The sequence below is a fragment of the Coffea arabica genome, chromosome 2e (assembly GCF_036785885.1).
Source record: "Coffea arabica cultivar ET-39 chromosome 2e, Coffea Arabica ET-39 HiFi, whole genome shotgun sequence".
Lineage (NCBI taxonomy): Eukaryota > Viridiplantae > Streptophyta > Magnoliopsida > Gentianales > Rubiaceae > Coffea > Coffea arabica.
The window spans coordinates 216,169-242,867 of NC_092313.1; the positions used below are offsets into that span (position 1 = coordinate 216,169).

Below are 26,699 nucleotides of genomic sequence, written 5' to 3' on the forward strand. Positions count from 1 at the left end.
GTAGAAAGCTCTGTAGATTTATGGCTGGACCAAATTGACATACTTGGTAAAAAAAAAGAAGGCAATAATTGTTAAGTGTGCTTGTCTAGCAAAAACAATCACTGTATTGGTTCTACCACTATCGTGATTGTGATCAATATTTTCATCCTAGGTGCATTTGCCTGCTTGACCAATATCCAAATGTCAAATTTGGGGATTCCCTTCAAGTTGAAATTCACCCTCATGATCCTGCGGCAAATGTCTGGATGGTTATAGAGTCTTCAAATGTTTCCCATGTAATTTTCATCTGTGTTTGCAATGCATACGTGATATAATATATAAGTCCTAGCTCTGTTATTTTTACTCATCATGTTGGCGGGGCCATATGATAAAAAGTTTTTCCACAGCTACACTTAATACTTCCAATTCTATTATAAGCATATTCCTGTAATTGCTTACCTTCAAATTTTTTTTTCTCTCATCTCAATTGAAGACTAGTGAAAACATGTAGTTCTTGGGATCAATGTTGCAGAAATATCAGATCAGGTGTATAAAATTGGAAGGCTGAGAGTCTTAGACAGGAAAATATCAGATGAGATGTACAAAGCTGGTAGTATAGATAACAGAAATGCTATCCCATCATGATCTAACAGATGAGTTGTCAGAGCACATTTAGGAACAATGTTCTTATACAAGCCATGAGCCTACCAATACAGATGAGTTGATCCAAGGTTCTTCTAAGCGTTCGAGACAGCTCACGTCATTGATTTGGAAGGAATGTGAAATATTGTGTGTTGAACCAGATGGTTCACAAAGAGCACAATGTAAATGGTGCAAGCGTGATTATGCATGCGGTGGAACAACCGGAACAAGCAACTTATGGCGTCATCTTTCAAATTGTACTAAGCATGGACAATCTGATTTTGAAGAACGGTCTCCAATTGACCAAGAAATTTATCGGGAAAAGATGGGAATTGCTATTGTGAAACATAACCATCCTTATAGACTAGTGGAGCAAGAAGAAATTCGAGACTTGTGTGTATACTTAAATTCAGATGCTTTACCCATTTCGAGAAACACGATAAATGCTGATATTGAAAAGATGTACAAAAGAGAAAAAGAGAGAGTAAAGACAGAATTAAATTCAATTTCAAGTCGAATTTGCCTTACTGCAGACTTGTGGACATCTATTGCAACAGATGGGTATTTGGCATTGACGGCTCATTTCGTGGATGAAGATTGGATTTTACAAAAGAGGGTTCTAAATTTTCACCACATGCCACCACCACATGGTGGTCCAATATTAGCTAAAAAAGTCATAGATTTATTGAGAGATTGGGCTGTTGAAAAAAAAGTTTTTACTATCACATTGGATAACGCATCTTACAATGATGGTATGGTGAATCTGTTGAAGCAGCATTTGAGGCTAAGGAATACACTATTTTGTGAGGGTGGATTTTTTCATGTAAGATGTAGTGCACATGTGCTAAATTTGATTGTCCAAGACGGTGTCAAAGTTATTTCCAAACCAGTCTCAAAGATCCGAGAGTGTGTGAAATATATCAGAGCTAGTGAATCAAGAAAGTTGAAATTTGCAGAGTGTATTGTTCAAGTTTCTTTGCCATGCAATAAGAGGGTGCATCAAGATGTCCCAACTAGATGGAACTCTACATTTGTGATGCTGGATAGTGCACTTGAATATAAGCTTGCCTTTCATCAGTTGCACGTGGTTGATCGCAACTTCAGCAGATTTTACCCAACTGAAGAAGAATGGCTTAAGGTGCAGAAATTTACAACACTGTTGAGACCTTTTTATGACCTGACCACCCTTTTTTCGGGGACTAACTATCCAACTGCAAATTTAGAGGTCAATAATTTAGACACTGAAGTGAGTGAAATGGCCAAGCAAATGAAACTGAAATTTGAGAAGTATTGGGAATGTTATAGCTTGGTTTTGAGTTTTACTATCATTTTGGATCCGCGCTTTAAAATGGATTATGTGGTGTATGCTTTTAAGAAGCTATATCCTTTTGATTATGAAGAACGTGCTAAGGAAGTTCGGAATAAATTTTATTTACTATTTGAGGAGTACGAGAATACTTTTGATGGTGATTTGCTAGATGGATCAATAACAGGCTGCTCTGGTGGTGATTTGGGCAATGACAATGATGATTTTGCTGAATTTGAGAGTCAACAACATGCAAACAAGAGGAATAAGTCACAAGTAGACTCTTATTTGGATGATACTCGACTCCTTTCAACTCAAGAATTGGATGTTCTCAATTTTTGGAAAGAAAACAAAAATCGATACCCTATTCTTTCTTTGATGGCACGGGATATTTTAAGTATTCCTATCACCACAGTGGCCTCGGAATCAACTTTCAGTATTGGTGATAGAATTGTGGGTAAATATCGTACTTCGCTCCGACCAGAAAATGTGGAGGTCTTGTTATGTGCTAGGGACTGGTTATATGGAGTAACAGGTATGTTATACTTAACCTTTCAGTGCATATGATCTTGTATTTTACTTTTTTGGTCACTTATTGAACTTTACTTTTGATTTCAGCTTCTGAAGATGAAGAAGATAAAGAAAGACTGAGTATTGATTTTGCACCTTTAGTTGCTAAACTTACTAACCGTCATGTTTAGGTAAGCTGTATTCTTATGATCATGGAGATTGTTAGAAATGTGCTGAAAAGAATTTTATCTTTCTGTCTAGATGAAATTTAAGTATCAAAAAACAGAACTTTGAATTTGGTTTTGGTTTTGGTTGCCAGGAATCTTCTCTGTTTTGTGTTGACCCAGTAGCAAACTTTTAGGTTGCTGTCTTTGTACTGTCAAGTGGATTTTGTACTGTCACTGGCACTCCTTCAAGCTGCTTACTATAGGCGTTTGAAATGGTCGGTTTTGAAGTCACTTAAGCTGGTCCTCGATGTTGTCAACTAAACTTGGTTTATTCTTCTCCTTGATGTTTATCAGAGGATTCAAATCAGGGAATAATATTTGTTTCTTGCTACAATATGTGTCTTTCTGCTGTGTTAAGTTTGTTCAACCTGCTTGGTGGTAATTTGTGCTAGCAGAGCAACCTGCAGTTATTATGCAAAATTGACACTGAAATTTTTGTAATGTAAGGGTACCTTTTTCTTCATTCACGTTCTTTTTCTTCATTCACCAGTGAGCTAAAGGAGTTTTATCATTTATGCTATGCAGTTGTACGAAGCTTGAGAAGCTGAATGCTTGTTATTCGTATTTATTGAAAATTTGTCTTTATTTGTATGCTAAATGAAGTGATTGCTAGTCTTCATCAGGATTTTTAACCATTTTTTATGTTAAGTATTTTTGTTTTATTTATTATATTTATTTGTTGGTTTTATCTTATCGCTTTATTTCCTTGTAATTTATTAATTTGATCATTTTTTAGCATCATCAATTTATGACAAATTTTAGCTTCCTTTCTTACCTTTTCAAATGAAATTTTAAATTTATAAACGAAAAAATACTAGGGGTTCAAAGTTTTGGATTAAATTTTTTTGGTTAACTTTCTTATTATTTAGTCCAGATTTTTAGATTCTCATTGTTCAATTATTAAATAATATGTAATTTTGCGACATGGCATGCGGATGGAAAAAAAATTTGATAATTAGACTTATTTGGCATAATAAGTAAATATTTAAAATTAATGATGGGTGTAAAATGATATAAATTGATAATTTAGTTTACAAAATGAATTTATATGAGCTTGTAAAAAATTAGAATAAATGGGTTATAAATGGATAATTGGGTTATCCAACTCATTTTTTAACTTACTCATTTATACCCATCTAATTAAATGGATATAAATGGGTTGACTCACTTATACCCATTACCCATTTTACCCAACCCAAACCCGTCCAAATCACCCATTTTGCCACCTCTAGTTGGGTCACAATAGATAATAAAAAATTATAATATAATTAAATAAATATATAAATTATAATATAATTTCTTAAAGGGATAATATCATAAACCTCCCTTGAGGTTTCTTGAAATATCACTAAGCTCCCCCCACATTTTGGAAATCTCTCTTACCACCCTTTGAATTGACATTTTCTTAACAATGTCAGCCCCTCTAAGCAAAAGTAACAATAAAAAATGCATTTTGGAGGAGGGAGAGTATTTTAGTTCCCTTAATACCCTTAGGTTGACTGATTCAATGACATAAGAAAGTTACAGTAGGTGGAAAATGTGAATTGGAGAGTATTTTTCTGGCATGAGCACTGTTGCATGACTGTTGGACATGCAACGGCTACTTTGAGTGCTTCCAGTTTCTCCTTTAAAAGGTGAAACTACCGCTTGAAATAGTTGCGCAGATGGAGAGGTAACTGGGCAAAGAAATGGCTAGTTCATCCTTTAATTAGGACACTCATACAATTAAACTAATTAAACTCATCCTTTAGGGTTTATGAAATGAATGCATTTAATTAAGTAACTAATTAAACTAATTAAATTATCTGCGAGTATTACTTTCACATAATTAATTTATGTTAAATACAAAACCTACCCGTTTCCCTTTCGTAAAAATATGATTGTAATACTTTTTGAATTTTACTTACAACCATTTGTATATTAAATATAAATTAAATGATTCAGAGCAAAATGCTCATAAATAGCTATTACTTTGTTCGTGTAATAGAGGAAACCCATAAAAAGCTGATATGTTATGGGCAATTTCTTTTTTCTTTTTTACTTTCACGTATTTAATTTATATTAAATACAAAACCTACTAGTTTTCCTTTCACAAAAATATTACTATATCACTTTTTAAATTTTACTTACAAATATTTATGTATTTAACATAAATTATATGATTCAGAGTAAAATACCTATAAATAGCTAGTACTTTATTCATATAATAGAAGAAACTCGTAAAGAGCTAATAAAAAGTGGGTAATTTCTTTTTTTACTTTCACGTATTTAATTTATGTTAAATACAAAACCTACCAGTTTCCCTTTCATAATAATATTAGTGAAACACTTTTTGAATTTCATTTATAAGTAAAGTACTCATAAATAGCTAGTACTTTATTCATATAATGGAAGAAACTCGTAAAGAACTGGTATGTTATGGACAATTTTTTTTTTACTTTCAAATACTTCATTTATATTTAAGGGAGGTTACTGCTATTTCTGTAAAAATATTTGTGTAATGGCTTTTGAATTTTATTTGCAAATATTTATGTATTTAACATAAATTAAATGATTCATAATAAAATGCCCATACAAACCTGATACTTGGTTCATGTAATAGAGAAAAGCCATAAGGAGTTGGTACTTTATGGGATATTTATTTTTTTTAAAATATTTAATTTATGTTAAATAGATAACTTACTAGTTTTTTTTCGTAAGAAATTACTATAGCACTTTTTGAATTTTACTTAAAAATATTTATATATTTATTATAAATTGAATGTTTGAGAGTAAAATGTCCACAAAAAGCTTTAAGAGTAAAATATTTAATTGTTTTAATTTCTTTACTTTAAAATTTTTTTTTCTTTTATTAGCTAAATAAGGTAATAGCAGAAACAAGGGTATTATTGGCAACTGATGAAGTCAACTAGTGACTTCTGACCCCACAATCACTTGAGGGGTGGTAAGAGAGATTTCCAAAATGTGGGGGGAGTTTAGTGATATTTCAAGAAACCTCAGGGGAGGTTTCTGATATTTTCCCTTTCTTAAATGTTAGCAAATCATAATCTATTCATATTTCATAGTTCATATACACAAACCATACACATACGTGTTCCTTAGTTCATGAATTCATATTGATATTATACACAAACATAAATGATAAATCTAAGTGTCAAACAAAAAAAGAAACCCTAATATCCCTTTTTAATTTTCTCATCTAATTGTCAATAAGACCACAACGCCCATGTTGGTATGGTTAATCAAATTAAAAAATTGGGCAAAAGTAGAGGTGTCAAAATGGGTGATTTAGGCGAGTTTGGGTTGGGTAAAATGGGTAATGGATATAAGTGAGTCAACTCATTTATACCCATTTAATTAGATGGGTATAAATGGGTACGTCAAAAAATGAATTGGGTAACCCAATTGCCCATTTATAACCCATTTATTTTAACTTTTTGTAAACTCATTTAAATTCATTTTTGCAAACTAAGTTATCAATTTATACCACTATTTGTACCTATCATTAGTTTTAAAAATTTATTTATAATGTTCAATAAACTTAATTACCAATTTTTTTTCATTTATACTTTATGTCACAAAATTACCTATTATTTAATAATTGAATAATAAGAATATAAAATTTGAACTAAGTACTATAAAAATTAATATAAAAATTTAATCCAAAAATTTTGAACCCCTAACATTTTTTTCATATATAAATTTAAAATTTCATTTTAGAAAGATAAGAAAATAGGCTAAAATTTATCATAAATTAGTAATGCTGAAAAATGAGCAAGTTAACAAACTAAGAGAAAATAAAATAATAAGATAAAACCAACAAATAATAATAATAATAATAATAGCAATAATGAAACAAAAGTAGTTAACATCATGACAAAATGAAAAATTTGAAAAAAAAAATGGGTGGGGGAAAAGAAGAGACTTGGGGGGAAGAGAATTCTAAATGGGTTAATTGGGTTTGATGGGTTACCCAATAATACCCATTTAATATACCCATACCCATCTATTCATGGGCGGGTATGGGTAAATTTAATTAATTGGGTTGATTTGCCATCTCTAGGCAAAAGGGTGAAATCAAAAAAATTTTCAAAACCTGCTAGATTTAAAAGGTCAACAGTTCCACTGTCCGAGTCAAACTGTTCAAAACGAATCATCTGCAACTCCGATCCAATTGCTAACTCAGCCCGACTCCATGACGGGTCCACCGGTTTGATCGGTTCAACTGCTGGATCTGGTCGAGTTTAATAACTATACTCCTAACTACTGCTACAGTACTTTGTTCTACTTTTTAGGGATAATTTTGATTTAAAAAATTATCAAAAAGAATTTCAAACCAAAGAACGTAGATAATAATAATAATAAACCGCTACCCAATATTGGTTCATACTTTTTTGTATTGAGGTGATAGTGAGACAGCAACAACACGAGTAAATTAAAATCTAATCAAAGTCAACTATTTAAAAAGATTTCTTTAAATAATTAACATTTTGAAAATTTTTTTGGAATATTTATGAGGAGTCAAGAAATTTTTTAAAATATAGATGTATAATATATTATGTAATTTAAGTTATACCAAAAATTAAAATAATCTCTTTATAGTTGTAGTTTGTAATATAAATCCCGCATATAGAAAAAAAAAAGGTTACAAATAAGTCAGAATTAAAAATGTTACTAAAAATGATCTAATGACCAAATACACATCTAAGAATGTCATAGCATAATTTTATCTTTCTTGCATTTCCTCCAAAGGAACTAAAATATTATTAAAAAATGTCAATTTAAGGAAAGTAAGTGAGATTTAAAAATTTAAAGGGTGTTAAATGGTATTACGAGAAATATTATTAAAATTATATCGACTTTTTAATAGTTTTTATTGTGATTAATTCTTTGCTACTCTCTCTCTCTCTCTCTCTCTCTCTCGTGGAAAGAAAAACGAAAAATACTAGCATGGCATCCACATCCGGAATCGTGGCTTCACAAGTTATATATTTTGATGTCAGCAACAGAAGCACTTTTTTTTTTGGATGTTGTAGGTGTTGAATGAAAGAAAATAACAGGTCTGGATTACGATTTATTTGTCAAAATATATTTGCTTACATCATTATTACAATTTTCAACGCACCTTCTTATCTTTTCAATTATCTTTTTATCTCACATACATCACATCACAAAAAATGTTACAGTAAAAATATCTCTAATAATTCACAATCCAAACAAATCCCATGATTTTATTTCCAATTGGTGCAGAGATGTAAAGAACACACACACACAGAGGTACATATCTATCTTCCCACTAACAGAGAGTATATTCCGAGGGCAAGAGGCTGGCTGGCTTCACCATCTTGATTCACGACCACACATTATTATTATTATTATTATGTTAAAAAACGGGCGAAATGCCTCTGCGAAGAGGAGCATAACAATTCACAAGCGGACTTGATGAGGCACTGGCAGAGTTGGACGGCCGATCCTAGTTTTCCTTCGATTCGACATAAAATCATCCATCACGCCGCCACCACGACTACGACGATGAGAAGGATGATTCCAAAAATCACCACTACCAAACACTTCTACAAATTTTAAAACACCAAAGTTATTTTTGGATGTGATGTGATGTGAGGCTTCCCACCCCAACTCAATTACACAAAAGTTGGAACAGGCAAAAGAAACACACACACACTACAAAGTTACAAACAACAAAAGCGAGGAGGAGGAGGCACTCACCGTAGAGGAATTAGATCGTTGGATCTTGGATGATGCTTTTGTGAGTTCTGAAGCGCCTTGATCAATAGCATCTCGGCAGCCTTCAATATTTGTATCGATATCATCTGAACAATGGAAAACCATTACCACCACTTGCAGTAGCGCTCTTTTAAGTTTTAACGCCTTCCCTCCTCCTCTCCAGTCTTCCCCCATTCCCAAAAACCGGGAAAAAAAAAAGAAGAACTGTGGATAGAAATCAGGTGAACGAACACAAGTGCATGTGACTAACCAATCATAGCTCCTTGTTCACGTACGAGAACAGCTAAATCCCTGAATATCTCATTCACCTCACCAATCTGCTGCTGGATTTCTTTGATGCCTTGGTCCCTTTCTTCTATTATGGCTTCATTCAGTACTATTTCGCTTTCCATATTAATCACGTCCTGACTGAAACCAAATCAAATAGGCCAAACTAACATGAGACGCAATAATATGTTCATACTCCAACAACAGCTTCTTAACATGGCGGCAGTAGGATGTACTCATGGATCCAGTAACAATTCAGTGCCATGCATTTTTCATTACTATTATCTTCACAAGCCCGTGTATGAAATAGATCCAATTTACAACCAACCAGAGGTCGTCATCCATCGTTTAAGAAGACACTGGGGAAAATAAGAAAATAGTAACAGCAAATTTCGATTTGGAATTGAACGCATGGGGATTGACCCAGTGCTTCAATAGTCATGCAATCAAATATCTGCACCAGTACCAGGTTTACCCATAGCGTCTTTTCTTTTTACCTTCTTGCATCGATCATAAGAGACGCATGCTCTTTACTCCTCATCGACTTCATATCCGGTTCACTGGGGCTATCACTGCAAACAAATCGCATAATATGAAGTGCATAGCATCAAGCAAATACTGCAGGTTTATGATTAGTATACATAAAGGGCATGAGGATTTTTCTACCAAAAGAATAGCACTAAACTAAGTAAAAGGAATAGCTCCAAATTTCTTTTCCATTCAGGTGGCCCTTGGGCATTTCCAGCATCATTAAGTTGTGTTTCATTTGCAACATTGAGGTGAACATGCTAAGAGCCATTCAAAGTGTTTTTACGCATTATCTCTACAAATCAAAATGCACCCCGTAAGAGATAATAAAGTGAGCTACGGTAGCAATTGTTAGAAGAGATAAAATTTGAAATCTCTTGTGTCAATTGCAAAGCACTAATTGGGCCTTTCAAGAGGGACCAAAGAGAGTAGAGTTTCAGCAGTCTTTTTAAGTTTTTGTTCATCTAATCAACTGCATAGGATTCTTCTTCTTCTAAGGCTCTTGAACGACTTGTCAGTTAAAATATAAGGCACATATTTCAACAACACGGAACTCAAACAGGATACACGTTAACAGTTTCTGTTATTTTAAATTTTCTATCAAATTCCAGAGTTTGGGATTATGCATCCCAAAAAGTTACCTGTATGACACAATTTGGTGGGGAGTCAAAGGAGCATAAGCTGATTCCCTCTCTGCTGCAAGCCTTTGGGCTTTTTGAAACTCTCTATGAATGTATGCAATCTCTTTCGCAAGCTTCTCATCAAAAATCTTCTTGCTGGCCTGATGTTGACACAAAGGCAGAAGAATGACTGAGCCGCAACACAATGTTCAATCCCAACACGGACAAGGCGAGCAGACAAGCATGAGAGGGAGATCCGAGGGAAGGTTCTTTGCAAGAGCATTTTTTACGCCTGACCTCTTAAGAAATTCCTAGGCCACTTTGAAATGTATGCTATACGTTTTGGCGGTAATCATGTAAAGCAGTTTCCTTCATCTAATCCAAAACATAACGTTTTTCTTTTTATAAAGGAAGGCATCTGATGCAGCAGTCGCTAGGAGTATGATGGCGGCATTCTCTCCATGAGGTGAGACAATTTAAGATGCTGTTCTTCTTCTTTGATAAGTTGTGACAGGCATTTACGCATGCATGATAAAATAAATAAATGAAGCAATGCAACAGTCTTTCAAACTCTCGAAGCCATATTGGCGAGTACCTTCCCCGTACCCTCCATAGTCCATACCCTTTGTCAGTCATTTTAATCAGCAGAAGATGCAATTTTCGTTTGGCAAATATTCTCTGATTTTACTCCATACTAGTACTAATAAAGATGGAGTTAGGGGCAGGGGGAAATCGACCTGAAAAATGTAGAGAATTGGACAGGCAGTGGCAGCCCAAGGACAAAAACTTACAGCGTCTGGAGCATGAGGGTGAGTTTGGGTAGATTGCTTAAGCTTGGCTGAAGCATCCTCGAGCAATTGCCCAATTTGTAGCACTGATGTATGCCTGCAAATTAATACGGACATTAGTGGAAAGATTCAGAGGAAACTAACTGTTCAGATGATGAAAGAGGGATATATTAAAATTATATACAGTTTGTGGCGGAGGTGAGGGGTGTCCTTAGGAGTTCCAAGGTTGTAAACGAGGCGTTGAAAGGCAGCCAGGGCTGTTTTGATTCGAAAGACATCGCCGGCCAGCGCCCGACTACAGTCTTGCTTCGTCTGATCACCACGTATCGTCATCGACCGGCCGAACTCAAGATCTTCAAAACTCATCTTTTTAGTTTTTTCCCCCGCCCCCCTTCTTCCGTCAAGTATCAGGCCCGCCAGAAGGAGAGTCGCCAACTTTCAAGTACTAGCAAAAAAAAAAAGGATTCCCGTTCAGTAGTCTGCAAACTCATAAATATTCCACAAGTTTCAAGGTCCTCTCCTAATCTCTGGCTTCTGTAGCCGGTCTCAAACTTAGCAGTTGAGGTAGGAGAGGAAGGACAACGACTTCCGGGAAACAAAAAAAATTAGGAGAATTCCTTCCCGGCCCGGGAAGAGGGGAATTTAAAAAGGTGGATCGGATAGGGAGGGAATTAAAATTTAGAAACTCTAATTTTTTTTTAATATAAATATGAATAATATAAAAATATTATTGATGATGTATTTATGCATTCATAAACATAAAACAATTAAACATTAACTGGGGCATGACTAACAATTTAATAATGATTTGTGAGAAATGATTGGTACTATAATTTTTTATTTTTTAAAAAGAAGTCATATCATCATATATGTAGCGTGCTGCTCGCCAGGCTCTGCTACCATTATTAATTTCATAGTTTTTTTTTTTTTTTTTTGGGTTGGTTGATTGCTTGCTGCTGCGCGCAATTGCACATCCCCAAAGCAGCCAAGTCAGGAAGCTTCCTCTGTCTCTCGCCTTTTGTCTGTTTCAATATTTTTTCGGCCTTTTGCCTTTTGGAGTTGGGACTTCGGACTGACCTATACAATAATTTATTTTTTTTTATTGTTCTTACTTTTGTGTCTTATAATAAATATTATTAATTTGTTCATGGCTGGAATATTGTGATGATATCACAAGACAATTCTAAAATTTCAATGTCTTAATCTCTATATAAAGTTTTGAGCATCACATGATATTCTACAGTATTATTCTTACAGAATTTTTGGCTTCAATTTTTCATAATCTTTTTAATATATATATTTTGTAAACTGCTCTAAATGACAGATTTCTTATTGAATTAGACAAAAAATCGTCTAGAACGATTCTTCTGATTTCTTATAAGAAAACACAAATAAAATTTTTAATGGGGCTAGAAAACCAAAAAAAAAAAAAAGGAAAAATGAAATAAATAAATGCGTCCATTTTGTTTGTGTCCAAAAAATCAACTTGGTGTTCTTATGGAGTTTTTTTTTTTTGAGAAATTCTTAGGTGGAGTTTGATGCGCAAAAAATCAACATGTACACGCAAGGACTCTTAGGATTCTTGCAGTATCACACACAAAGCCGGACAAAGGAGGGCTAGGATTCTTATTTTGCTCCCCTAGGAAATTGAAGATTCGTAAAGATGTTCTTAAAAATTAATTACCTTGTTTGGATTGCAGTTTTCCGTCGGAAAATTACATCGTTTTCCGTGATCACATTTCCCTATTACCTTTTTCCCTCACATACATCAAATCTCTACAGTAATTTTTCCATGAAAAATCATGGAAAATGCAATCCAAACACAAAATTTTATTTTTAGAAAGTTGGATTTTGCTTATATAGGAAACTGAGATAATCTTTAGAGTTGTTCTTTAGAAATTTAAACTTTTAACCCCATAACAACTCTAGAATATCTTATATCATACACTTAAGTTTAGATTTGTTGAACTTTGCCCCGTCAACGTAAATCTTCTAGTTTCGTCCTAAACCTCGTTCACAAACATATACAAACTCTCTCCATCATTATTTTTACGTTGTTTGATATTTTAAAAATTCGTGAAAGTGTAAAAAAGCTCAAGGGGGGAAATTCCTAAAGTGCCAAGAAAATGAGATAGAAACAATCATAGATTTAGGAAAACTAATGATCAAAAGTAATGTGTAATTTTCAAAATTACAGGATTTGCAACATTCCTATTTTTCTTATGAATGTATCTCCACTCTCAAATTAAGATACAATTGAAAATCATTTTAATAAAACTTTATTTTAAAAATTGAGAATAATAGAAGATACACTTACAAAATGTGCTTATAGAAATTTTTTACTTTTTTTTTTTAAGGTGCTTGCCAGATATTAAAAAGTATAAATCAAATGGTATGTTTTCAAACAGATAATTTCTGGTCATTTCAAGCATAGAACTCAAGTTGTATTACCATGACATTTACGAAGAGGACTAGAGAATAACTAATTCATTCTATATATATTTGTAGTAGGGGGTGGGATTCCATTTTTTTTTTTTTTCCCTTCCACCCTTCCCCCCACACCATTCCCATTATTAACTATCACGTACAGAGTGCGAACCCTAAACCTAATACTGGAAAAAACCTTAAAAATCCTCGCCTGACAATTGGAAGCTATTGACATATCACTCTACTCGTTAAATGTGGTTGATTGAAGAGAAGTTACCAAAGTTTATATATATATATATATATATTGGCTTAATAATTTTTCATTTAATTTGCAGACACACAAAGGTGTGCCTTTCTTCCATTAGTTACTACTTACTATTGCACTACGACTTACAAGAATATTAGGATTGACCTTTAATTTTGATGAAGTGGCGACTTTGAAATTTTTAGTGGTCATGGTAACTGCGAATCACTCCACCGAAAAAAAAAAACCAAAAAGAAAAAAAAATACAAAACCCGAAAATCCCAAACGAGACGCGGAACATCGCGTCAAACGGGCCAAACCCGAACCTATATAGTTTCAAAAGTTCCTTTTTTTTTTTTTGTTACCCCTTATTGTTTGTTATTGTTATTTGTTTTTTTTAAAAGTTCGGAAAGGCGCCAGCCCAACATCCAACCCCCTGAAAACTGGGGACGCTTCTTCTCCAACATGTTCTCTGTTTCATACAAGCTCTCTCTCTCATTTCTGCTTTTCTGAAGCAGTTAATTAGTGATATTGAATCTCTCTCCAATTACAATTTTTCGCTACCCGCCATTTCCCCTGCTACCAAAAGAAAAAGAAGGAAAAAAAAAAGAAGAAGAAAGGGAATCGTTTGAAGGATGTCAATGATGAAGCAGAAGAAGACGGTACAGAAGAAGACGGTACTGAAATTTGACACTACGCCCGATCTCCCCTTTTGAATTTCCTTTTCCTATGTTCTTCCGTTTCGTTTTGACACTTGATTCCACACTGAGACTGATTCTTTGTATGCGTGCTTGCGGCCCTTTTGCTTCATTTTGAAATTTTTCTTCCTACTTAATATGAAACCTGCTATATCGACTCTGATTTCCATGTGGATTTTTGCCTTCTTTTTTATATTTCTTGAAAGAATATGCTAATACTACTAGTACTTGTCTGATCGCGTAGAAATTTGGGGGCAAGTCTCGGGGAACTCTTACTGATTGTCTGCGTTGAAGTACTAGACAGCAATTGTTTACTGGATCATTGACCATGTTTTCCCTTTTTTAGCATGAACTAGACATCATAAATGGATCGATTCCTGATTTCCTTCTAGACATCAACACTCCGTTGATGATCTTTGGATGTTGAATCATGAATGATTAAGTTGACCCATCTCCTTTTTTTTTTTTCTCTTTAATTAAGCCTTTGATCTCTCCATCCTTTGCTCACAAAATGCATCCCATAGTCTCTCTTTTGGCTGTCTTGCACCGACTTAAGTTTATATGATTGCCTTGATGTTCTTGCATTTGAAATACTTCCCCTGTGATTTTGATAACCCACCCCCCTCCCCCCCGGGGGCGGCGGGCCTTTTCCTCCAGAGTCAACAGTGCAGGAATTTAAGGGATTCGCTTTAATAAGTCAATCTAACCGCTTCTTAGTTTATGTGTCAGTTGAAAGCCAGGCATACCTTATCTTCTGGGACCAATCCTCATAATGAAAGGCTTAAGCAAGACCGCCCCTCCATAGTTATCCCTGCACTTACCAGCACAAAGCCCAAAAGGAGACTCCACTCCACTCGCAATTCTTCTTCTTCACTGCATCTTCTTCAGGAAGCCGTTCTTACCAAATGTTCTTCAGGATCCCAAGAAGAAGATGAGTTGGCAGGGTCATTTAATCCCGGATGGATGGACAAAATCCATCACTGTCCTGTGTATCATCCATCAACGGATGAATTTGACGATCCATTTGTATACCTGCAGAAGATTGCCCCAGAAGCATCAAAATATGGTACTAATAACATTCAAAATCCTGTCACCGTTAACTGATCATTTGGTTCCTACTTTACTAGATAAGAAACCGTTATGTCGAAGTAGCATGCAGAATTGCAGACGTACTCATGCATGAATTTGCAACAACTACGAGTTTCTTCTTGTCTGGAGTTTATTGTCTTTCATGTTGACTCAAATGCAAAAGTGAATCCCAGGAATTTGTAAGGTGGTTTCTCCCCTGATTTCATCTATCCCTGCTGGTGTGGTGCTGATGAAGGAGAAAAAAGGTTTCAAATTCACAACTCAAGTGCAACCTTTAAGGCTTGCAACATGGGATAATGATGACAAGATTAGTTTCCATTTCAGAGGAAGGTACTATCAACTATGTTGTCTAATTGAATTTTGATAGGGACACAGGGCTTGAACTTTGGAGTGGGAAAATTATCCCTTGATTGATAGTATCATTGTTTGGTTGTCATATCTATTTGAACCTTTTTTATCATCTTCTGAAGATCATATCTACCTGTTTTGTACTTTGGCTATCATCTAGGAATTATACTCTTCGCAACTTTGAGAGCATGGCCAACCAGGAAGCGGCTCGAAAATATTGCGTTTCTGGATGTCTCCCTTCGGCATATTTGGAAAGGGAATTCTGGAACCAAATGGAAAAAGGAAAGAGAGGAACTGTTGAGTATGCAATTAATGTTGATGGTAGTGCTTTCTCACGTTCTTCTGGTGATCCTCTTTCAGGAAGTAAATGGAACTTGAAGGTAGCATTTCGCTGTCCTAAATTTTTGCACCTTGTGTTTGGTTGTGCTTTGAGTAATGTAGCAATCTCGCCAGACTTTCCTTTCTTCCCCCCGGCGGGGGGAGGAAGCGCGGGTCTCTTTTCCACTTCTGCCTTTGATGGAATCTTTCTTTTTAGGAACTTCCGCGCCTGCATTGGTGCACATTGCGTTTGCTGGAAAATGCAATCCCGGTAATTCATTATCAAAGCTGAACAATGTTCAAGTATCACAGCAACTTCCTTTGGCCTTACCAGATAACCCTTATTTTCAGGGAGTAACGGATCCCATGCTGTACATAGGAATGCTCTTTAGCATGTTTGCATGGCACGTTGAGGATCATTATCTCTACAGGTTCTTTCCATCAGTCAGAATATTCTCATTAATGGTCTCATCTTTCAACTTATCATCCTAACTTTATCTTCTCCTGTAGCATTAATTACCATCATTGTGGGGCGCCTAAGACTTGGTACGGGGTTCCTAGTAATGCAGCACTTCAGTTTGAGAACGTCGTCCAGCATTGCGTATATGACCGTCTCCTGTCTGTAGATGGAGAGGATGGAGCTTTCAATGTTCTTGCAGAGAAAACAACCCTGTTTCCTCCCAAAATTTTGCTTCAGCATGGCGTCCCTGTTTACAAGGCTGTGCAAATGCCAGGGGAGTTTGTGATTACCTTTCCAAGAGCATATCACGCTGGATTTAGTCATGGTATGCTGCTGTTCGTTCATGGTAGGACGTACCGAGATATATAACTCTGGTGATTGCATTTTCTCATCCTGTTTTCTGCAGGCTTCAACTGTGGTGAGGCAGTAAATTTTGCAGCTGCTGATTGGTATCCTTTTGGAGCCGAAGCTAGCCATCGTTACGCCCGCCTTAGAAAAATGCCGGTTATTCCTTATGAAGAGCTGCTTTGCAAAGAAGCAATGCTAGTTTCGGAGTATGAAATTAAGGAGAATGCCGATTTGGTCCCTCTTCGTTGTTTGAAGATTTCATTTGCTTGCCTATTGAGATTGCATCAGTATGCCCGGTGGAGCATAAAGAAATCAAGACCATCAGTGAATATACATCCAAAGTCTCAGGGAACCATCTTCTGCATCATTTGCAGACGGGAATGTTATCTTGGACACCTGATGTGCAACTGTTATACTGATCCCATTTGCCTCTTCCATGGTACTCCCCTTCCCAAAAACTTTATTTTATTTATTGGTCTGAAATCATACCATACTAACTATGATTCGGGTTTTCTCCTACTTCGTACTGCAGTTGCATTCTCATAAATAAATCAGAATTTCTTGGTTGGTGAAGCTATATAATCAGCAGCACTTGCTTAATTATTGAGTGGTTACCATACATATTGTGCAGGAAGCCTCATTTCTAAATGCCCATGTGGGAGCAGCTGTAATCTTTTCATTCGAGATGACATACGAGAAATGGAGGATGTGGCAAAAATGTTCGAGCAGGAGAAAGGAATCCACCGGGAGGTTGAGCGACAAATGAGACGTTGGTTGTTATCTGTGGAAGACGGAAGATGAATATAATATTTTTTTTTTCATTGCATTTGCAGTGACTCATTCATTCAAAGTGTCCTTTCAACTGTAAATTCATTGACGGATTACTTTTTCACATTTTATCAATCATCATTAATCTTGGCACAATTGGACAAGGAACAGCCATGCCAATATCAATCTTATTTGCAACATTTTCTTATCAAGAAAAGAAAACCTGCAACTCACAGACTAGAAGAACAGATTCTATCCCCGCAGAATGGGAAATCTTTCGTCATCGTCATCTTGAGACGAGGTCAGAAAGCAGCCATCAAACCGCCCGCTCCCCGCCGGGAGTGCTAGACCTTCTTTCTGTACCTGCTTGATACAGCTCAGATTCGTCCTTCAAACAGGTCGCACGTCTCGTCTACCAGAAGTGAACACTTCCCATTCCGCTACAAAAGTTTTAATCCACCAGTAACATCGTCCACCATGTCAGCAGGTCCTGCACATACAGCAATCAATTTCAAGGATGTTCATGGTTTGAAGGCTAGCAAAATACTCGTACAACAAATTCAAATACAAGGCTTGAACAGTATAGATATCAGAACAAGAAAAACTCACCCAAAATAGACATCACGGTCCTCGAATCTGTTGTAAAGCAGAGAAAGAGAAATAATTAGGCATTGCTTCAATTAATCCAAAGACGATAGGAGCACGCCTATGCAAAGACAGCTAAATTGGCAGCAAACAGGGTAGACATCATTACAGATCTGCCATAACGGACTAATCTACTCCAAAAACATGAATTCCAAAAGCAAGTCGCTTGATATGATTTCCTTAACCATGACAACTTAAGACACTGTGGAATTTGACTAGTCACTGCAAAGCAAAATCCTATCAATTATATTCCTATACCTCTGTCTAATTCCAAGTAGAACTCACAAAATAGAAATCAGTTGCTTAAAGCATGATTTATATATATGTGTGTGTGTCAATATATATATATATATATTAAACTAATTGATTGCTTTATTAGATACGCCTCTCAACTATAAAATCTTTACAGCCTCTCTTAATAAATCCAGTGTCTTTCTACAAGGATGTCCTCTTCGTTCTTCCTGCAAACAATGTCCAAGTCCCTCGGCTTCAGTCTATAATTATGTCTAGAACATTATTCAGATTTCACAAATCAGGACATTAAGCATACCTAGATTCTTATCATTTAGGAAAAAAGAAAAAGAAAAAAAGTAAACCTAGATTTTTGTTTTCTTTGACCTATTTAACTTTTTCCTCCAATGCTGCCCCCAGTTTTTTTTTTTTTTTGTAAGAGGGGGTTCATAATTCTGGGGGAGTTGCAACTTGCAAGGCACACTATTCAAGGAGCTCTGTCAGAACGCTTCCAAAAAGAAATGCAAAAGAGTAGGCATCTCCTCTTAAAATTGGACAAATATAAAAGAACGGAGAATCACAGAACAGGAGGTAACTTAGCCACTCACTTGGTGCAATCTGTGTTCTACCCGCATCAACTGTAACGTGCGTTGGTAAACTGAGTGCCTTTGCCCTTTCCTGTCAGTTTACACAATAGTAAATATCAGTTAAGGCTTACAAAAAAAAATGTCAGTTAGGGCGTTTTGACATGAAAAACAAATATAAGATCTCAACTGAGCAATTATTTTGTTAACTTCTTCAATGGATTGCAAATCCAACTACACCTAGCAGAGGCAACTATGGCAGCCAAGCAAGTACTATAGTCAAAGCGGTAGAATGATTTTAAAAAAGTTAACCAACCATAAGACAGATATTATGTTTCTGCCATGTCAATGATGAAAATGCAAAATACTCACCTGTAAAACCAGCATCTCATCTTCACTTTCAATTTTCACAACCACTTTAACCTGCCCACACATCTCCCACCTGCACATCAGAAAAGCCTAAAAGGGATCACGCATTTAAAACATACACAGTGCCTCTTGACTAGAGCCAGCCCAAGCAGGGATTACCTAGGAATTTACCTGTTCAAAGCTTTTGGTGCCCGATGAAGGATCTTTTTGTAGAGACCCAAGGTTGCATGACTATGATTCAAAAATTGTTTGACAGAAAGTAAGAACCAATTACATCACAAAACAAGATTAAAGCACATGAGAGAAACTCAATATTCATTCTATGAACTATGTTAGTGTATTCATCAACATGCACATTTCCCAAAGGGACATCACCCTTGCACTTGTCAAATTATCATCACACATGTCTAGAGGCCAGAGAAAGCCTGAATTGGTAGGAAATGATTCGCACCTGCATTGAGCTGCAATTTTCCCCTTCCCCATCTTTAAGTCATTCCGGACAACCAGAACCTACATATGATTGGGAAAAGAAGAGCAAATGAGCTAGTGGATTCTTTATGCAGAAAAAAAAAAAAAAGCAGCACAAGTCGAGAGCACACTGGGGCCTGCTGGAATGCAAGTAAGGACACGCAAATCTTCAGAGAAGACTAGAGATGGACCATTTTAAAATCTTCAAGTATGTCAGCTAGCTTTTCAATCTCGATGGCTGGTTTGAGCTGGTTGTTGTTTTTCCGGTAAGTGATAGGTGTACCAGTGTCAGTTAAGGCTGAAGTGGAACGAAATAGACGAGCAGAATGTCGGATGCCAATGAGGTAGCCGAAAGCAAGACAGCCAGCTCCAAGTAAGAAGGCACTGAGCCATGTCATGTCTATCATATCCAATGGGGCAAAAGAAGCAGGCAATAGAACCCCGAGTCTCCCTGCTGCACCCAATCACAAAGTCTTGTTAAATGAGCAATTTGGGGAGAGTAACCATAGCAAATACAATCACTAATGGAAAAAATTAGATGTCGGAGACTCTTTCTTTCCTCGAGTTTTACTAGTCAGATGAGGAAAATCTTTTCTTTTGTTTTCTTTTTTTCACCCGTAACAAGAACCAGTGTAAAACGCAAAATTGGAAAAATACTCTCCTATATTTATTTCTAGTGCAGAGAATCCATGTGAACCCTGGACATTTTCAATTCCAATCACAATGGCGATAAAGAAAGTTCAGATCATATTGATTCAATCAATTTTCTCCAAAAGACATATAGAAATATGTTTGTTGGCTAATTAACCTAGATTACTATTATATTTCGAAATAGCAAACGCCAAAAAAAAAAAAAAAAAAATCCGAAACGTGAAGATAACACAGCACGAAAGCTGAATTGGAGAATAGATAAAGAGTCGAAATCAAAGAGGGATAGCAAATACAACAAAAGTATTCAAGTGGAGTAATATGTAAAACGTGAAGAAGCAAGCAAAGCAGCAGCAATAATGATAAATAACCAGAAGTTGCAAGTACCTTCAATCGATGCAACAAAAGATAAAAATAAACTAGCAGCGCATTGGCAGAATAGGCCCGGCCGATCGACAAGAATGTCGTCGTCAAGTTTTGTTGCGTTTGGCCGCCGGACTCCTCAACTGACTGGACTACAAGTCTACAACTTAAATTACTCTACTGCCCTGCCTTCCACAACCGCTACGGCCCTACTAATTCTCCCTATTTTGCAGACACCGGCCACAGTTGAAATTACTACTTACCCCACATTTGTTAGGCTTAATGACACTTTACCCCCTGAAAGTGGGACGTAGCATGGACTATTTCGAGAACGTGGCATTGTAAATCAACTTTGTACATTGGTAATTTGCATAAATCTTTATTATGACTGAAAAATTGGGGTACTGCATATTTAAAAAAATAATTAAAAAGAATTAATTTTTATACATTAATAATATAGTAATTTTTTTATATTAGCAATTTTAAATATATGTTATATATACATGATTTAAATTTTAAATTTGAATTCATATTGTATGATACAATCTAAATTTGCTAGTGTTAAAAAAAAGTATATAGATCGTCTATAAAAAGGGTTAAAAACAAAAAAATCTTCTGTGGTATACTTAATATACAAAAAAGTCCCCCATGATTTCAAAACATACAAAACGACATGTCAGAGTTCGTTAAATTTACCGAAAATGACGGTTTCGATCATTAAACTTACCGAATTCCGTTAAGTTCTATCGAAGATAGCCAACGAAAACCGTCACATATTATGACAATTTTTTATGAAAGATAATGATCGAATCCTTGACCTCCCAACACCGCCAAGCGTTAGAAGGCTGGGCAGCAACCACGGACCACACAGGGCTAGTTATAAAAATGTTCTTCATTCGTGGAAAAAAAGAACCAAAAGGAAGCAGAACACCGCGTGAAAATAAATTAATAAAAAAAAGAAGAAGAAAGAAACCCTCAACTCAGCCGGTTTGAACTTTCCGGGTTCGGATGGGGTCCAATTCAACAGGCATTGAAAAGTCAAAGAACACCCTCCTCCCTTGAGACCCTTCCCTTCCCCTCCCTCCCCTCGTTGCAAGTTCAAAAAGGGAGACCCATTATTATTAAAGGGGAATTTTTCCACAGCAATAAAAGAAAGGCGCCCCCACAGGGCCCAAACTCATCATCAAAAGTCAGTAGTCTCCTCTCCTGAGGGGAGTTATTTGGAGTCAATTGGCCTTCCCAATTCCCAATTTCCCTATCCCTTTCTCCTGAGGCTAGTCGACTTGTCCTGCTGTGTGCTGCGGTTATCTGCCTCTCAATTTCTCAATCAACACGCTACCTATCATCTCTATACTGCCAACTCAGCCTTCTACTTCAAGACCTGTCCGCCTTCGAGTCTAAGGTACCGTCTCATTCGACGCTTTCCTTCTTTCTTTCTCTTTTTTTTTTTAAAAAAAAAAACAAAATCTGGCACCATCGATATATTTCTATGCGGTGAGTACATCCGACGTTTTTTTTTAAAATTATTTCAATTGACTTCCCTTCCCTCGATCACTTGCTTTTGTGATCAGCCCTGGAATTCTCTTGCCCTTTTTGGGAAAATAATTTCCTGTCGGATAGTTTGAATGGAATGTTTTAAGTTTTTGTCTGTGGATTTCAATTGATTGATGAATCCAGTAAAATCATACTTGTGACTTTGATTTTCGGGCTTGCTTACTTTCTTTCTGTTGTGGGATGACATAAAAGCCAGAGCTTCGGCGGATTTTTCAGATTGAAGTTCCAAGTGGAAGTCATATACTGTGGTACCAATTTATTGGACAAATTTTAGAAAAATGAGTGACAATTTGATGGATAAAGTCAACGCCCTTGGCGAGCGCTTGAAGATTGGAGGATCCGAGGTCGGCCAGAAGATCAGTGCCGGTGTGAGCTCTATGAGCTTCAAGATGAAGGAATTCTTCCAAGGCCCCAACCAAGCCGACAAGGTGGTCGAGGAAGCCACCTCTGAAAATCTAGACGACCCTGATTGGGCCTCTAATCTTGAAATTTGCGACATGATCAATCACGACAGGGTCAACAGCGTCGAGTTAATACGCGGCATTAAGAAACGAATCATGTTGAAGATCCCCAGGGTTCAGTACTTGGCTCTCGTCTTGCTCGAAACTGTGGTAAAAAATTGTGACAAGGCGTTCTCTGAGGTTGCTGCTGAGCGGGTCCTTGATGAGATGGTCAAGTTGATTGATGATCCCCAGACCGTTGTTAACAACCGCAACAAGGCTCTCATTCTCATTGAAGCATGGGGTGAATCTTCGGGCGAGCTCCGTTACTTGCCCGTTTTTGAAGAGACTTATAAGGTGCTACCGTATATCCCATATATCGATTGCTCCTTAATTGGCTGTCTCTTGATATCTCTCTTGTTACATTTCTTATAATTTTGCAATTTATATTAACCCCCTGTTATCCCTACCTCTGTTTGCCATTGAACTTCTACTTCGTGTTTTATGCTCTTTGTTTTTCACTCAGTTTGCACAAGTTGATAGTGAATTCTGTTTTTGAGAATTATTCTGGTGGAAGGAATGTACTGGTACAAGTATGTCTTCATTGTTTTGAAAAATGGAAGCTTGAAGAATATGTAATCATGAGTTAAAGTGAATGTGTATACATGTTCATCCTGTTAATGTGGTTTTAATGTGAAAACTTGTGATGGATGAATTGGTTTTTGGTAAGTTTTCTCCACCGAAGAGATGGAATACCTCAAAACTTTGTGATTGAAAGTGAATATTCCTGGCAAACGCTAAATTGTTTGTAGACTGCAGCTTTTTTATTCCTCCTTAACTTCTCTTCTTATTCAATTTCTTTATTTTATTTTATTTTAATTTTCTCTTTTAATTCTATTTCAGAGCCTAAAATCAAGAGGTGTAAGGTTCCCTGGTCGCGATAATGAGAGTTTAGCCCCAATATTTACTCCTGCAAGATCAGTTTCAGATTCGGAAACAAATGCTGCTCTCGCACAACAACTTCATCATGATGTTCCTGCACCAACCTTCTCGGCTGAACAAACAAAAGAAGCATTTGATGTTGCAAGAAACAGTGTCGAGCTTCTTGCCACTGTTTTATCGTCTTCACCACAGCAGGATGCTCTAAAGGTATGTTTACATTGGTTCTTGCAGTCATATCTCAAAATCGAACTTTTGTACTGCTGATTTTTATTTCCATTGGAAAGCTGATAGGAAATGCCAGGTTGCTTTTTCTTACAGATTATTTCTTCAGTCAGTTAGACAGAATGCTTATGCTGAGTATTTTGTTATGATCCTTTCTTTAAGCAGGTGTAACATTCTAGAAATTTCAATCTGATCCATTATCTTCAAATAGGAATTTAATCACTCAAATGGAGAATGAGATAGGATTTCTTTTTCTTTCTTTTGCTGCGGAGGCTGCATGTATGAGTGGATAGAGATTTTGGGTCGCATGGTTGCTTTATGAGCAAACAACTTTTACTTAGTCATTTTCTCTTCAAAAATTTTAGCTATCATACTAATTTGGTTGTTATTCTAACCATGATGATGCATCTGACAATAAGCCACTCCTCATCAAGGTGCTTAAGTATGAATTCTGGAGTAGTACAGCTGCATGAGGGTGGTGTAGGCTTGATCTATCTGATCTATTTTAACTAAGATCTTGAGCGTGCATTTGGAAATTGATTATCTATATACATGACTTAAAGACTTGTTTTTTAAATTTATTTTGTTCACGAGATGCTGAAGGTTTTAAGAGATAAGATGCTTCATAGGTGTACGTTGCATGGATTTTTGAAACGAATTTCATCCAGGAAAATGCATTGATTAATCTCTTTCCTTGAATATGGCATGATTTTTATGTTACATTGTTGATTATGGTTGCATTTGGTACAATTAATTATCCTTGGTTTTTTCTCCATTCTCTTTCAAGCAGGTTTTGGTGAGGTGTGAGTTGTAATAATTGATTTCTTTTGAGGTTGAGATTATTGTATTTTCATTTAGGCATGTATCCTTCTTACTGATTGTGCAACCTGAAGTTTGTTATGCCAAGCTGTCATGTTTATCTAGAGTTTCTCTTTGCTGCAGTTGAGTTCGTGTGTGATCGTGTTTGACCTGTTCTGTTTCTGCATGTATATTTTATGCTGATGACTTGAAGAATCAAACATGACAAGGCTTGATGTGATGAAAACTTTTATTCATTAAGAATTGTATCAGATCTATGAAAGAATTTTAGTTAGGCTTGCTTGATTTACTTCTTTAATTGCAATGGAATGTCTCCTTCTATGTCAAGGAATAGGCCACAGAATAAACATCATTTATTTTGCTATTTAAATCGCAGAACCAGGAAACTGATCTCTGGGTAAATCTACAGGGTGAAAATAGGCTTTTTTCTGTTGAAACAATGTCGATTTTTGTCTTTATACTTTGGATGGCTGAAACTTGTCTGATTTTATAGTTTATTGCTAGAAATAAGACTTTATCCTAAATACATGACAAATAACAACAATAAATGTCTCTTGGTTTATGTTTTGGTGTTGTGAGAAATAGACTATGTTAATATCATTTTAGAAGACAAAATCGGAAATCGGCAAGGGATGCAGTCGTAACTTTAAGGGATAGTGACTTAGCTTTGGCATGGGAATCTCTGGAAGCCAGCCACTGTAGGTGGCTGCAGGATATCTTATTTGACTGATAATGGGTGGTAATATGAAATCATTTTGTATATATTCACTTTGAGGTAGTTTGGGCCATATACATGTATACCTTGTATTCTTGAGAAGTATATGACATAAAAGCAGCAAACCAATGGGTATTAGGCCATTGACTAGAGTGCATAATGCACTTTAAATTTATAAAAGCAAACAAAATTGGATTGGGGTGGTTTAAGGAGATCATCTCAATCTCTTGATCTTTTGTGTATGAACTCATTTTTCTCCACCAGAATCAAGTTTGATATAATTCTGCACAAGCATCAGGTTACACTTTATGGTGGGTGGGGAAATCCAGACAGCTGCTAGCTTTCTATAATTGTTCCCTAAGGGCTGCTTTGTCTCTGGATTTTTTCGAGCTTGAAGATCTCTCTCTTTCTCTCTCTCTCTCTATCTCTCTCCACACTCAGCCACACATGTGCATTCAAACACTTACAATTGGACTGCAATTTAGACCCAAAGTTGAGTTGTTCTCACTTCTGGTGCTTTTGTTTGTTTTCACAGGATGATTTGACCGTGACACTGGTACAGCAGTGTAGGGAATCTCAATACACTGTGCAGCGAATCATTGAGAGAGCTGGGGATAATGAGGCGCTGCTCTTTGAAGCATTAAATGTGAATGATGAAATTCAAAAGGTCCTCTCCAAGTATGACGATATGAAGAAACCATTAGAAGTGAAGCCAGAGCCGGAACCTGCTATGATACCAGTGGCTGTTGAGCCGGATGATTCACCCCGTGTCGGAAAAGAAGATGCATTAATCAGAAAACCAGCAGGTTCCCGAACTGGTGCGCAGGGAGGGAACAATGATGAAATGATGGATGATCTCGATGAGATGATCTTTGGAAAGAAACCAGGTGGCACTTCTGAAGGAGGGCATAATGCAAAGAAGCAGCAAGGGCCGAAGGATGATCTCATCTCCTTCTGAGTTCGCTGTGGGTGAAGGAGTAGTAGTAGTGTTTCTCGGAGCACTTGGAAGCGTTTGATTATGTTCATAATTCAACTTAGGCGGTATTGATCCTAAAGCATGATGACTTTAATATATATATATATTGGAAGAGTTTCTGAGTACCTTTGTTTCTGCACATTTGGTATAAGAAGGCTAAATTTGACTGGGAGTTTCATGAACATAATTGTATAACTGTTTGTTGGGTCGACAATGTTATATGGCATTTGTGCGTTGCTGTAGCGGGAGTGCCTTAAAAGTTTAGTTTAGTTTAGTTTTCCATATGAGACGGCATTGCATCTGTGGCGAAGGTTAAAATGCTGATTTTGATAGAAGATGACCATGTTACCCTTATATGCTATATAAATAAAATTTTATTCTAATTAAATAATTTTTGATGTAATTATTTAA

The 26,699-nt window shown here is 36.2% G+C and overlaps 4 protein-coding genes across 10 annotated transcripts; 2 read left to right on the top strand and 2 right to left on the bottom strand.

Annotated features, from left to right (window-relative positions):
• Window positions 1-7,868: 7,868 nt before the first annotated feature.
• LOC113729795 (syntaxin-22-like) lies at window positions 7,869-11,269 on the bottom strand. Its single transcript, XM_027254038.2, has 7 exons — window positions 10,797-11,269; window positions 10,616-10,709; window positions 9,846-9,985; window positions 9,174-9,248; window positions 8,660-8,817; window positions 8,392-8,495; window positions 7,869-8,237 (listed from the first exon to the last, which is right to left on the bottom strand). The coding sequence occupies exons 1-7, from the start codon at window positions 10,976-10,978 to the stop codon at window positions 8,172-8,174; spliced, it is 819 nt and encodes a 272-aa protein (XP_027109839.1). The 5' UTR covers window positions 10,979-11,269; the 3' UTR covers window positions 7,869-8,171.
• Window positions 11,270-14,240: 2,971 nt separating this feature from the next.
• LOC113729796 (lysine-specific demethylase JMJ13-like) lies at window positions 14,241-17,498 on the top strand. The gene is made up of 8 exons (XM_027254040.2): window positions 14,241-15,047; window positions 15,244-15,400; window positions 15,579-15,798; window positions 15,954-16,007; window positions 16,088-16,167; window positions 16,247-16,521; window positions 16,603-16,983; window positions 17,176-17,498. Exons 1-8 carry the CDS (start codon window positions 14,702-14,704, stop codon window positions 17,343-17,345), a joined length of 1,683 nt encoding a protein of 560 aa, XP_027109841.2. The 5' UTR covers window positions 14,241-14,701; the 3' UTR covers window positions 17,346-17,498.
• Window positions 17,396-20,829, bottom strand: LOC113729797 (uncharacterized). Of its 3 annotated transcripts, none has more exons than XM_027254043.2 (8): window positions 20,645-20,829; window positions 19,801-20,060; window positions 19,593-19,651; window positions 19,313-19,372; window positions 19,145-19,214; window positions 18,797-18,866; window positions 17,922-17,948; window positions 17,396-17,802 (listed from the first exon to the last, which is right to left on the bottom strand). In XM_027254043.2, the coding sequence occupies exons 2-8, from the start codon at window positions 20,014-20,016 to the stop codon at window positions 17,753-17,755; spliced, it is 552 nt and encodes a 183-aa protein (XP_027109844.2). In that variant the 5' UTR covers window positions 20,017-20,060; window positions 20,645-20,829; the 3' UTR covers window positions 17,396-17,752. The 3 variants fall into 3 exon arrangements, with proteins under 3 accessions (XP_027109844.2, XP_027109843.2, XP_071934035.1); XM_027254042.2 differs by having other exon boundaries at window positions 19,801-20,063; XM_072077934.1 differs by lacking the exon at window positions 19,313-19,372 and having other exon boundaries at window positions 19,801-20,063.
• A 926-nt stretch (window positions 20,830-21,755) lies between these two features.
• Window positions 21,756-26,530, top strand: LOC113729798 (TOM1-like protein 1). 5 transcript variants are annotated; one of them, XM_027254045.2, is made up of 4 exons: window positions 21,756-22,022; window positions 22,367-22,971; window positions 23,518-23,763; window positions 25,848-26,530. In XM_027254045.2, exons 2-4 carry the CDS (start codon window positions 22,453-22,455, stop codon window positions 26,268-26,270), a joined length of 1,188 nt encoding a protein of 395 aa, XP_027109846.1. In that variant the 5' UTR covers window positions 21,756-22,022; window positions 22,367-22,452; the 3' UTR covers window positions 26,271-26,530. The 5 variants fall into 5 exon arrangements, with proteins under 5 accessions (XP_027109846.1, XP_027109847.1, XP_027109845.1 ...); XM_027254046.2 differs by having other exon boundaries at window positions 21,777-22,022; window positions 22,391-22,971; XM_027254044.2 differs by having other exon boundaries at window positions 21,778-22,022; window positions 22,371-22,971.
• Window positions 26,531-26,699: the final 169 nt, after the last annotated feature.

Coding starts and splice junctions, on each gene's coding strand:
- LOC113729795 (XM_027254038.2), bottom strand. CDS start 10,978: ATGAGTTTTGAAGATCTTGAGTTCGGCCGGTCGATGACGATACGTGGT. Junction 10,710..10,796: donor CCTCACCTCCGCCACAAACT/GTATATAATTTT, acceptor ATTAATTTGCAG/GCATACATCAGTGCTACAAA. Junction 9,249..9,845: donor CACCAAATTGTGTCATACAG/GTAACTTTTTGG, acceptor ATTTGTTTGCAG/TGATAGCCCCAGTGAACCGG.
- LOC113729798 (XM_027254045.2), top strand. CDS start 22,453: ATGAGTGACAATTTGATGGATAAAGTCAACGCCCTTGGCGAGCGCTTG. Junction 22,972..23,517: donor TTTTTGAAGAGACTTATAAG/GTGCTACCGTAT, acceptor ATTCTATTTCAG/AGCCTAAAATCAAGAGGTGT. Junction 23,764..25,847: donor CACAGCAGGATGCTCTAAAG/GTATGTTTACAT, acceptor TTGTTTTCACAG/GATGATTTGACCGTGACACT.
- LOC113729796 (XM_027254040.2), top strand. CDS start 14,702: ATGTGTCAGTTGAAAGCCAGGCATACCTTATCTTCTGGGACCAATCCT. Junction 15,048..15,243: donor CCCAGAAGCATCAAAATATG/GTACTAATAACA, acceptor AGTGAATCCCAG/GAATTTGTAAGGTGGTTTCT. Junction 16,168..16,246: donor GAGGATCATTATCTCTACAG/GTTCTTTCCATC, acceptor CTTCTCCTGTAG/CATTAATTACCATCATTGTG.
- LOC113729797 (XM_027254043.2), bottom strand. CDS start 20,016: ATGATAGACATGACATGGCTCAGTGCCTTCTTACTTGGAGCTGGCTGT. Junction 19,373..19,592: donor AAAATTGCAGCTCAATGCAG/GTGCGAATCATT, acceptor TTTGAATCATAG/TCATGCAACCTTGGGTCTCT. Junction 19,215..19,312: donor GCACCAAAAGCTTTGAACAG/GTAAATTCCTAG, acceptor TCTGATGTGCAG/GTGGGAGATGTGTGGGCAGG.